Genomic DNA, 13119 nt, shown 5'->3' with positions numbered 1-13119 from the left:
AACAGTTACAAGCATATAAAATACAAAATTTAAAAAATTTGTGATTTCAACACAGTTGAATATACATTCTAAAAAATATATAGCAGTTCATTCACTCATGTCAAAATGCATATAATAATTCAAATAAAACCGATTTAATTAGTATAATTTCCTACTAACAAGAGAGTTTGTTTGATCAATATTTTTCCCAGGTAAAATTTATCTTCAATAATGAGTATAGTAGATATACTGAAGAAATATAATCCAATGTAATTTGGAAAAAGTACAATATATCTGCGCATTACAATAATTTACATTACCTATGCTACCTACCAGTGTGGAATAAATTTGCGTTCAAGAATTAATCAATTCTTCTCCTCATAATATCATTTTCATTTTGCGCGACCATCATATATTCTAATTAGTAGTTAATTAGTGTGAAGTAGCTTATGAATATTGCATTACTTCCAATCATAATATCCAACATTTTAATGGATTTCTAGGTGTTCATTCATTTTTTGCTATGTGAGTGAGTTGTGAATGCTTATTTTATGGTCAGTTTATACTGCAAAGCTCATAATTTTGTCTTAGAAGATGTTGTATAGTAACATTACTTAAAGATGTATTGTCCCCCAAAAACATGAAAAAGGAAGATTAATTAATCAGACTTTAAATATGTTATTTTTTAGTTTTAATAAATTTCAATCACTTCCATAGAAAAAAAAATGTTTTTCACCAATAAACGGTCATATTCAACCAAAAACCCACTAGCTGGCAGCCAATTTGGCAATTTTTTTGCTTTAAATTACAGTTTTTGTAATAGGTAAATACATTTTTTTTTCGATCCAATTTTTTTTTCTATTATGTTACATTAAAATGGCATATTCAACAAAAATGTTGTTAAGAATTATTTTTTCAGGGGACAATACATCTTTAAACGTCAAATATTTCCCAACTGTCCTTTCATTACATTGTTTGTGTAATTTTCATTTGTTGTTTAGACATTCTCCCAACAAACGGTGGCATATAGACACAATGATGCGTGTGTTGACAGCGGCAGGCAACTATGTGCCTGATGATTCAGTATCTAGTTTAATTCAGATGATCTCTGTATCTAACACTCTTCATCCTTACATTGTGCAAAAGCTATTCCAAGCCATATCTAAAAATTACACGCAGGTATGTGTTATAAAATATCATTAAATTGATGTTGTTTCACTCTCATTAAAGACCATTCAAATAAAACTAGAGACCATTATTGTTGTGAATACACACCAACAAGTTATGAATAGTATTAGCATAGTTATAAGCATTTAATTATTTTTTTAGGTGATTTTTATTTAATCATATTTACATTCATAAAAAATACATTTGTACAAAAAAAAAACATTATAGACAAATAAACACAAACATCTTTGTTTCTCACCTTTTGTATGAAAATTAATGTAATATACATAGACAAGAATTTCATGATTTTTAATACATTATACCAAATAATCTTTTATTCATATTTGATTTATTTTGTTGGAAATCAAACCCACTGGCATTATACCTTTATTCCGGCAATCTTTTACTTGGTGGACAAAGCTAGATATTGTGCAATACAGTTTCTACTGCTTATTTACTTAAATCTAACTTACCTATCAATTATAATTTATGATGATATAATAATGACCATAATAATTATATAATCGATATATAGAATTTTGCTGTTTCAATCCAAATCATTTTAATTGGAAACAAATTTGGTTACGAGAAACTCTTATACTTATTATATACTATATTATTTATACTTGTCACTTTCAGCAACCCCTTTGTCAAGTGGCTGCATGGTGTATTGGAGAATATGGTGATGTTCTTTTATCTGGTGATGTCGAGGAGGACGAACCAGTGCAGGTACGGACATACTACATGAACAAGCTAGATCTGGACCAGCTCAAGTCCAAAAGCTACGACCCAAGCCAAGGGCAATCCTTCCAGGTCCATACCCCATTAACTACCTAGCCTCCACTGTTTGCATAGATTTCACTGCATAGATGTATGTGCTAACATTTAGATTGTGGCTGGTTGACTAAAATTTATAAGGCCTTTTCACACCTTCATTTGCGGTAAACCCAGTCTAACTTTCAACCGGAGCCACTACTGTAGTACGATTATGGACAGGGTGAAAGTTTTTTAGGTGTGAAAAGGACTTAAGTGGCTAACATTTCCATTTGTGTAATCTTCAACGTAAAACACTAACATGCCTATTTAACTCTACAAAGGGGTTTTTTTTTTCCATTCATCCAGATAATATTCCACTATACATTAATTTAAATACAAAGCATTTTAATTTGAATCAAATAAGGACCTGTTCAAATTTTCATTTTAAAAGAATATTTTAGTGATGCATGTCAATATTGGGTTACATATAGTGATGTGTAGCTTTTATTTTACAAAATGATTGTACTGTGTCTTTCCTATTATTTGTCCAGAGTGCATGTAGAATAGACAATCTTCCTTGCAAATTTAACCACCACAACCATCGTCTATGATGAACACATGTGAAGTACTGTATATGTGTAAATAAATCACCTTGTGGCGTGATAATGTGTAAAACCTTATTGTTGCAGTGATGTTGCAGGGCTAGAATCCAATTATGACTCGAACTGAGAGAATTTCATCTTAAATTTTATGCATATATCAAATTTCTGCAGGCTCATGGTTACATTAAAGGCCCATTTTCACAATAACTATTGACGATTAATATGCATTTTTCATACATAAAAAAATTTAACCACCTATACTGTCTTTGATGAATACTAAATGTTCACACGTCCAATCAAATGATGTCATAATTAGTAATAATGATATCGTGGCGATACTACGATTTTATTGTTCTTATTGATCATAAAGTCATTTGATTGGATAATAATAAATGGTTATCCTAGATAGCTCTATGGTGACAACTGTTTAGATTTCTTTTATTTTATATAAGAAAAATGTATGTTATCTATTTATAGTCAATTGTCATTGTCCTAGTGTATCGTAGCCTTAAAATGTGAAAAAATAAACCCGACACATATGACAAGTTTCATTGCAAGTCCTTTAGTGGTTTAGGTGCCTTTATGTAATAACAAAATTAGAGCATAGTGCTTTATTGTGTAATTTTTAATAAAATCACCATATATTTTCATATACATGGCAAGGAAAAATTTCGCCAGTGTAGCATAGCATACAAAACATCCTTATTGCTACACATTTCTGATATTATGTAGCAAAAAATACAATACAAAACTATGTTTCTTGACTAAAAAATCAGTTTGATTTGCAATATTGCTAAAGAAAATGTTAAAATGAAATTTTTCCCTGCATGGTTTTAAATGACTTTGGTAACCAGTATCTTGTGTGCTTTATTGTAGGTAACTGAAGCAGAGGTGTGTAATCTATTGGAGAAAATGCTTCAGTCAACGTCATTAAACCAAGTGACAAAAGAGTATGTACTACAGGCTATACTGAAGCTAAGTACACGATTTACCAGCTCTCAAGAGTAAGTCACTACAAACGTATAAAATGTGTCTAATAGTATATTTATGAGTTGAATGGGAGAACATGGTCATGAGTTGAATGGAACAGTGGTGAATCTTTCAATGAATTAACATTTTCTCTCCATTCAACAAATAAAAAGCATTTATTATTTGTTTTGTGACACCTACCTACCGATTAAGACACAGGCCTTGTCTTTTAAGGCGAGCGAGTGCGATCACTCACCTAACGCATTTCTAAACCGCCCTTGAGGAGTGCGATTTACAACACTCTTAAATTTGGTAAACTTCCAAAATACAAACAGCACCCCTGAATGTATTGAGGAGTGAAATTTAAAGCACACCTATAATTTGTCAAAAAACAAGACCTGAAGATAGTGGGACCGTAGTTATGTAGCCATAACATTGGCAAGGGTTCGAGGCTCACTAGCTCCATGTTTCTGTTGGTAGTCTTCTAGGATAAGGACTATATAGGTCCAGTGTACACATCTAGCTCATGTGCACTTTTAAGAACCTAGTATATCTTTCGAGACGAGCAGGGGGTTACTCCAGTGTACTAGTACATCACAGCCACTGATCATAACTCGGTATAAATAAAATATTTCAATTCAATTCTACTTTAGATCTCTTCCAAATTTTTTATTATCGAAGATGAACAATAAATATATATTTTGTTTCCAATTTCAGGCAAATTCAAACAATTTTAACACCATTTTCAATGAGTCTAGACATGGAACTACAACAGAGGTCTGTAGAATTCTTCGCATTATCAAGAAGTTATGATCATATGAGGTATGTTATATGATAAATCGGTAAGCTTTTTCCTAGTGCCATTGTTATGTGTGATGCAAGTTAATTAGTTACAGCCATCAATTTAATAATATAATAATATATGGATGATGGATGTTTGTGTGTATGCTAAAATGTATTCATGGCTTTACTATCCGCATTGGAATCACTTTTTTGAAAAGCCAGGCTCTTTTGTTGAGCCAGTCTCCAATAAGTTCATGCCGACGCACGTCCTCACCTGTACCAATTATTGTGCTTTATTATACATTGTTGCTTAAAAATTTAGTTTAAGTTGTTCTCGTCATACCTATATATGAGGCATGGCATCACAAAATCGGCGTAGTGTTGTTTCGGAAATGATATTTTTTTGGATTTTTATATATTCGTAATCTATATTTAATAAGCTTTAAAATGAGCCGTTGTTTATTAAAATTGGTTTATTATATGAAGAGTTATTAATGAAAACATACGAGTCACTTTCTAGCTCAGGAAATCTTCATTTTGAGAAAATCAACAATGAAGTAGCGACGCCGATTAGCTTGGCCTAGCCTAGCCCGCCGATCAATGCGACAAGACTCTCTGTCAAAACTTGCTATTTTCTTCTCAATATAACGGCAAACTAGTCGAAAATATATCACTGTGTGGTACATAATATTATATATTTTGATATTTTTTTAAAATATATGGATAAAAATAACGATTAACTTCTTAAATATTCACAAAATGTTGAAACATTCATTCGAGAAACCACGATAGAAGCCATGCTGCTTATCGTAAACAAAAGCGTCAGCCACTCAGAGAGCGTAATTTATCTCTATAGCCAATCACAGTCAATGATTCATAAATTCTTCTTAGAAAATTCAGCAACCTAACACCTTAATAAAACCAATTTTCATTGGCTAGATTTTAAAAAATCCCTTAGGTTGTTAAAAATTATGGTAGCTGATATATTTTCGAACAGATAGGTACCAAACATGACGTGATTCGGGTTAGTTGTTTGTGTACAAAAGCGCCGTAAAGAAAGTTGATCTTTGAGTGAACAAAAATACAATTTTCTAATGATTTTCAATGGAAACGACTTAAATAATTGCAAAATACACATACTTGTGATATTTTTTTATGAACAAGAGTTTGATATGTTAAAGATAAGTGTTTATACTATCGTTTTTTATTGAAATTTTAAAATGGGTAGGTTAGGTCGTTTTTCACATTCTGAACTTCAAAACCAAATATCTCAAAAGTTCGGGTTGCGACTCTGCGCTGCTTTTGTGATGCCAGGCCTCATATTGTGGTGAAATTTGTCATCACATGGCTGATATAAATGAATGACAGGCAGTTTTTGTTGTTATTTCTAAAGGCACCAACCCAACCGTGGTAAAATTAAGTAAATACTAGTGCATCATTGGTTATTCCTATTTTCATGGTTATATTGAAATGTATAAAAATGATATATAAACACAACAGGCACAGAACAAATTGTGAACCGCTCGCTGTACTGAAAATGTATTTATTTGAAATGATGAGAAAAAGTCACCCCACCCGAGATTCGAACCTGGAACCTTCTGCTTGATATGCAAATGTCCTTAAGACAACTGGGGCTTTCATAGTATTGTAGATACTCGATTGGATAGCGACTCCTTTTAACACTCTGAGCATGATACGGCGAAACAGCACTAGTCCCTCAATTATACGCACACTCACATAGATCAAAATGATACGCCCTCATCTTTTCAGCAGTACTTTTATTCACTAATCGGGATCTACTAATATATATTTTTTCATTTACATTTGCGCTGATGAAGGGCTATTGTTGCCCGAAAGCTCTGCTAACTTTTCTGGCTGTTTTACTTTATCGTTTTGATTTAGCTTTTCGCTTTTTTTTTTTGTATCCATTGAGATGATACTGATACCCACAACATTGTCATTTTTTCATTATTTTGCCTTAGGATTTATATTTTCATTGTATGTTAAGTATTAGTCACTACTTATATTTTTATCAGATCTGGTTTACTAGAAAGGATGCCACCAATGGAGAACAAGAACAAAGATATGGAAATTAACACAAATGGAGAGGTATTAGATGAAACGGAAAATGGGGAGCAGCTTTTAAATGACAATCAGTCATCAATTGCACCAACTTCAGAGGTAAACAAATACATCAATGCAAAGGAGAGGTCATGCTGATCTTCTCCCGCCAGGATATCGCCCGGTGTATTATATATAATATTATGAAGTACATGCTAACATAATATTTACTTTTATTGTGATATTTACCGTACTGACACTCGGGTATAAGCCCACCCCTGACTTTTGACTAATTTTCATGGAAAATGAGACACTCGGGCATAAGCCCACCCGTTAATTCAAAGATTTAGGTGCCGTAATACATTATTTTGTAATACAATACATAGTCTATTAAGTCTAAAATTATGCGGTTGACAGCTCTAAAATTGTCCAACCTAAGGCTATTATCATTTTTGTTAGTATTTGCCAGTAGGCCTCCTCATGGCCCTTATAACTGAATAACTAGTTTAGTCTAAATATTATTTTGATATAAATAGAGTAAAATACCTATGCTCTAGAACTGGTCACTACTTTTTGATAAATAATAAGACATATTATATTGGTTTTTTTTTAGAGCAATGGAATTTTAGACTTATTAGGTGGCGGTCTTGGTGGTTCATCACCAGTCATTACACCAATCAACAATAAACAAGACAGCTCATCAGCTGGTGGTATCATGGATCTTCTTGGCCTAGATATTGGTAGTGGTGATATGCAAGAACCTGCCTTAGGTGCTCCCGTCGTACAGCCTGCAATGCCAGAAATCAATCTTATGGATGGCTTACTAGGTGGACCAGTACAAACAAATAACCAGTCTTCTGTCAATTTACTTGGAGGCACTATGAATGATAATGGTAAGAATGTATATATTTTTTTTAATGTGAATCAGCATTTATTTGTTTTTTTTTTATATTTAAAATTAACAGTTGCCAGGAACAGGTATATTTGCGATATTAGAGAGGTTTCGCAATCTTACGATAACGAAAACGGATACACACGTATTTGTTTTCGTAAGCCATAAAAAAATCTGTTTCGCATGGCAACGAAATATTGAGGCGCGTCCAAAATATGACTGCGGTAAATTTGAGCGAAGCGCAGGTACGTGTTGCTTGGTGCTTGGCTGCCTAGGCCTAGCGTAACATCAAAGCGAGTGAGGACTTTAAAAACTGCTATTTATCAAAATTGACTTGGCATTTTAGTAAATTACTTTCAATAAATCTATAATTATATTATAATCATGAATCGTTCCTAAATAGATCAAAAACTATACTCGTTTTGTAGTTACGAATATGACTGGTGATATTCGTCAACACGAATACGCTTTACGAATATGAAATGGGGATCAGCTCAAAAGTTTCACAAATGTATGACGTATCCGTTTTCGTTATCGTATTCGTAAGGTTGCGAAACCTCCCTTATATTGTCTCGCAAGCAGGAACTAATATGATCTGATTTTATAACCCACTTAAGTAGATTCTTGTCATTTGATTGGAGGATTGTGGATCACATGATATTCAATAAATGTTCTTTTAAACTCTTAATATGCTATATGCGAGTACTGCAAACGTTTTGTGTGTTCATTTTTGTTACACCGTGAGTGTAGACATTGGTCTTTGTTAAAAGTAGGTTTGTTATAAAACATTTTTAAATGTTTTATATTTGTCATTCAATGAAAGATGAAAATTTGTTTTATTTTCGCCTATGGAATTATTTGTACCATTGTTCATAATCACCATTAAAATACTGTGCACCACGATATTGATAGCAATGTGTTTATGAGTAATAGAAACCATAAGTTTACCATTGAATAACATGCTCTCTATTTCCTTGGAAAACAAGATAGGACCAGTGTCAGGAGGGGAATTTTTCATAGACTACCATATACATTTAATAATATAAATTAACATTTTTACTGACAGGCTTGGTTATTTTAAGAGGAAGATTATGTGTTCACTTCTTGAACAGCCTGCATGACCTGTTTGATTAATTTACATTTTAAATTGAAATTGTTTATGGCATGCTGATCTATGTTTATACATATATATTTATTATTATTATATGTCAACCAGAGCTATGTTCACTGAACCGTAAGAACGAGTTAGTCTCTACTTGTAGACATAGGAAAAAATTCTTACTAAATTGCAGATCCAAATAGTTTATCTAAATCTAAAACAATAGGCTATTGTATACGACTTCCTGATGACTCACTTCTATTAAGCACTATGAGACAACTGTGTCACTTATGTTTTATATTTCACCTGAAGAGTGCGGCCAGCTACATGCTGGTCGTACGAAACAAATTTGTAGTGATTAAAACAATGAAGTTACCAAGTTTTCTGCTGTTATTTTATTTATTTATTTATGCTCTACCTTGGTATTGAGCACTCTATCCTAACGGTCTGATAATTTCAACCTGAATATATATTTATATTTATATCTGTATTTTATTGTTAACCGTTTTTTATGTTTACTGTTGTATTGTGTTATGTTTCAAACCTGTTAGTGGCGGTAATTATCGCTGTTGGTCTTGATTAAATAAAAATAAATAAATAAAATAATAATCCTAACGATCTGATAATTTCAACCTGAATATATATTTATATTTATATCTGTATTTTATTGTTAACCGTTTTTTATGTTTACTGTTGTATTGTGTTATGTTTCAAACCTGTTAGTGGCGGTAATTATCGCTGTTGGTCTTGATTAAATAAAAATAAATAAATAAAATAATAATTAAATAATAAAAATTTGTTCATTTAAATTTCTTTTCAGCTCTCTCAATACCCCCAATAACAGCTTATGAACGCAATGGCATCAAAGTGGAATTTAAATTTGAAAAGGACAATAGCAATCCATCAGTAGTGAATATAACATTACATGCTACCAACACTACATCTAACTTAGTTTCCAGTTTTATATTCCAAGCAGCTGTTCCAAAGGTATGTTTTATTTGTTGTTTTTTCCAAAATGGTTTAGCAAACAATTGCAATACATTGAGTGATTGGCCGAGCTTTTGCGACAGTGGAACCGTATTTATGTAGCCATCAACAAGGGTTTGAGACTTACTAGCTTGTGCACCTTAAAGACCCTAGTACATCTTTTGATACGAGTGGAGGTTACCCGGTGTACTAGTCACATCACAGCCACTTATCTTAACAGGGCCCTCTGGGAGTCGGTCTTTCACTGAAGGGGTCGACCAGTATAAATAAATAATAAAAAATAACAAACCGTTTACCAGGGAAATTCTCAGGGTACCAAGTATTTGAAAATCTGGGTTTCCATGAAATTGCTACCGTCCATAGCTACAGTAGACACACAAACAGGAATTAAGCACCCATATTGCATTTGCAGATTTTACTTTAGATTTGTGGCGTGCCTTCCTGATTTTTTTTGTGTGTAAAAAAAATATTTTTTCTCTGTGAATGATCAAAAAGTTCCTAATAATTTCTTTAATAATTCTAATTTTAGACTTTTCAACTTCAACTGATGTCACCGTCTGGAGATACAATCCCAGGTGGGAATGCTGGTGAAGTAACACAGCTTATCAAAGTAGCTAATCCACAGAAACAGCCATTACGTATGCGTTACAAACTCTCGTACAGCAGTAATGGAATGCCCTTCAATGACCAAGGTGAAGTCAGCAATTTCCCCCAGAGTATCTACTCCTAACAGCAATTCAGACGCCAGTCATGGTTTTGCAAACTGAACGATGATAGGGTAACTTGCATCCACCAGTGTTATTGTACTCTACTGCCAAGCAATTCATAAATCTCCAAAGTGATTATAGTTAACATTGGCTGATAGCCCTATAATTTGTTTGCGATGTGCTCCTAACTGTATGTAATTTGGTTGAAAATATTGTACCTTGATATGTGTTATATCGATGTATCACATACAAAGTAGCCAAGCCAAAAGCCGATTAAATGCAGGCTACATGCAGTATTTACTAAGCAACCTAAATTTCTCGCCGGTTTTTTAACTAGATGGCAATCCAGACATGGTTCAGATGCGATTTTCCAACTAAATGGCTAATTCTGACACGGTTCTCCAACTAGATGGCTAATTCTGACACGGTTCTCCAACTAGATGGCTAATTCTGACACGGTTCTCCAACTAGATGGCTAATTCTGACGCGGTTTTTAAACTAGATGGCCTATCCCAATGCGGTTTTCCAACTAGACAGCTAATCCAGATGCGATGAAGAGGACCAATTAGTTGGACTGACTATATGATATATTCTCGAAAATCTGCATATACATTGCATTTAATTTGGTTATATAGTTCTTAATGATGGTACTGATACAGCAGGCATAAATGGTTGCAATCGTCATAATAATGCGATGTAACGCCTCAAAATAAGACGCATGGATTAGGGATGCAAAATGATAATGTATAATCTTAAATAACCTTCATATTATAAGAATATCAAGAGATATGAAGGTTTAACTAGAAACAAATTGTATTTTTGAATTAATTGTATTTTCAAAAAAAGAAAATATTACATATGCATTGCCATATTCTAAAATCAAGTAAATTGTAAACAGTTTATTCAACAAAACATTAAAAATATATAACATATTACTATACCTTTCAACATTACTCAAAATATTTTTTCAATATATATTGGTTGTATTCTCTATTCCGCCCACCACCTCCCTTTTGACTTAAGAAGCAACTCATTTTGCAATGGTACGGTAGCCTCATGTTAATTGTTATCTATTTAAGAATACCTGAAAAAACTGGTTTAGTCAATGATTTACAAAGATTATGTTAAGTCAACTAATTTTTGTATAAGATGAAGAAGTACAGACAGATGTAGACATTAAATCTGACACTATCTTTCAAGAGACTGTAAATAATCATTATCACTTATAACTTTAGAGATAAATGAATCAAGTGGTAATTTAATTGTTTGCTATGGTAATCGTCTGCCTCCTAATTAGCATCAAGATCTGCCAGGCTGTCTGTCCAATATCATAAAGCTTGTGCACAGTGCTAACCACACTGCTGTCATATCTTGGTTTTTATCAGTATGCAATTTGTTTCACCTACATTAGTATCACTTCAAAAATGTCCCAATAAATACACTCATTGTTGTGGAAAACTGTTTAAACTTACCCACTGCAGAGTGGAATTACTGTATCTAACAAAAAATTGATACACATAAAAAATCGGATCTTACCAAAAAAAAACTCATGCCTACAGTAATTCAATAAAAATGTATACTATTAGAGTCAACTTTCCCAATACCTGGACACCATTGGGCTGTCCTAATATGTGCAGCTTTCTGCAAAGTCTGTATTCAGAATGTGTTGTAAATAATATAGATAAATTGAAACCGTTTGGACCTTAACAAATGTCTGGTTTTGAGAGAGTTTCCAGAGATTCCCGTATTGGGAGAGTTGACCACTTGTTTGTGATGATGCATATTTGAAATCAGTATGCCCCAAAAATAAAATAAAAATGGGAGCAATGAAGAAAATTGATTGCAGTTATATATCTGCTAACAAAGGCTTAATTTGTAGATGTTGAGAAACTTTCACCTTGTCTTAATGTACTGTAATAATTCCACGGGTTATGTCCGTGAATGAAGTGGAAGTAATATGTTTTATAGTAATTTCTTATTTGGCGTTATTTTTCCCAAGCACAAAAATTTATGATAAATAATGTAAAATTTACTGAAAATCCATTTTTTATAGTATTCATTAAAATATTGCTTTTTTTTTCACTTTTTTTGTGCATAGTCTGTCTTATACAGTTTAATTGAAAAGAATAAATTGTTCTAATTTTTGGGGTCAATTTGATGACATGTTTACAAATATAAATGTCTGAATTGTGGCATTGTACTTGCCAGTAAAACTGTACCAATGTGATAGAAAATAATAATTAGGAAACGAAGTCATTAAAAATACTAAGTTTAGTTATTATAATTAATAAGCACTTGAAAGTGACTTTTATATTGAAAATGACAGTTTCTGAAGTATTATTAAGTATACGAAAATAGACCGAAAAGGATAAAAACATAACAGAACTAATTGTATGAGAAGTGATATTGTAACTTAAAGACAATGTGTAAAACATTCCATTTAATGGGATATAGAATCCCAGTCAATAAATATAAAATCATAGTTAATTTATTCCTTATGCATGGAGTTACATCATTAAATGCAATTAGAAATATATATTAAAATAAATTATGTTTATTCTTAGTGACGTTATTATTGTGTGAAAGAAAAAATATTTATACCCATATTATTAATTTTTTTATATACATTAGCAGTTACTGTGGAATACGGTTCAACTAGAAAAAAATATGGTAGTTCAATGAAGGAAAATTTATTAAATGAAAATTACTCTACAATGATTTCAAATTACCCTCCAATAATTGTAAGCTAAAGATACTTTATTTAGTTTTTAATTTGAATCAAGTATATTCAAATAATAATCTGAAATGGGTGGGTTATAAATTTAATTGAAAATATTTTAATTTCTGTATTTTGTTTTTATATAGTTGTTTTCAAAGTCCATATTAGTTACCATGCATTGCAGAGTTGTATATAGTGAAATGCCAGAGAAGGTTTAGGTACAGTTAATGCATTTAAATGGACTGGGAACTATGCGTCATTAATGACGCAAAACAATCAATCACAGAGTTTTATGTAAGCCAATCATATGTGTATGGACACCCAATAAAATAATATAATATATCGCAGTTATTATTACTTTTATAAGAATTTTGACCCAAAAAGAAAGTCCTGCTTGA

At 32.1% G+C, this 13119-nt stretch overlaps 1 protein-coding gene across 8 annotated transcripts in view; it reads left to right on the top strand.

The window, feature by feature from the left end:
* LOC140057307 (AP-1 complex subunit gamma-1-like) overlaps positions 1 to 13103 on the top strand; it is a 33850-nt gene extending 20747 nt beyond the window's left edge. For 6 of the 8 annotated variants that reach the window (XM_072102910.1, XM_072102908.1, XM_072102909.1 and 3 more), the window contains 8 exons: positions 981 to 1158; positions 1786 to 1959; positions 3381 to 3508; positions 4191 to 4295; positions 6293 to 6437; positions 6931 to 7210; positions 9129 to 9295; positions 9825 to 13103. In XM_072102910.1, coding sequence (XP_071959011.1) covers positions 981 to 1158; positions 1786 to 1959; positions 3381 to 3508; positions 4191 to 4295; positions 6293 to 6437; positions 6931 to 7210; positions 9129 to 9295; positions 9825 to 10025 — 1378 coding nt within the window. In that variant the 3' untranslated portion in view covers positions 10026 to 13103. The remainder of the gene's footprint in view (positions 1 to 980; positions 1159 to 1785; positions 1960 to 3380; positions 3509 to 4190; positions 4296 to 6292; positions 6438 to 6930; positions 7211 to 9128; positions 9296 to 9824) is intronic. The other 2 variants (XM_072102915.1, XM_072102914.1) reach the window with 1 other exon arrangement.
* The last annotated feature ends 16 nt before the right edge of the window (positions 13104 to 13119 follow it).

Source organism: Antedon mediterranea, chromosome 8 (genome assembly GCF_964355755.1).
Source record: "Antedon mediterranea chromosome 8, ecAntMedi1.1, whole genome shotgun sequence".
In the NCBI taxonomy this organism is placed as follows: Eukaryota; Metazoa; Echinodermata; class Crinoidea; order Comatulida; family Antedonidae; genus Antedon; species Antedon mediterranea.
The sequence above is the reverse complement of the archived record's forward strand: the minus strand, read 5'-3'. Positions and strand labels throughout refer to the sequence as shown.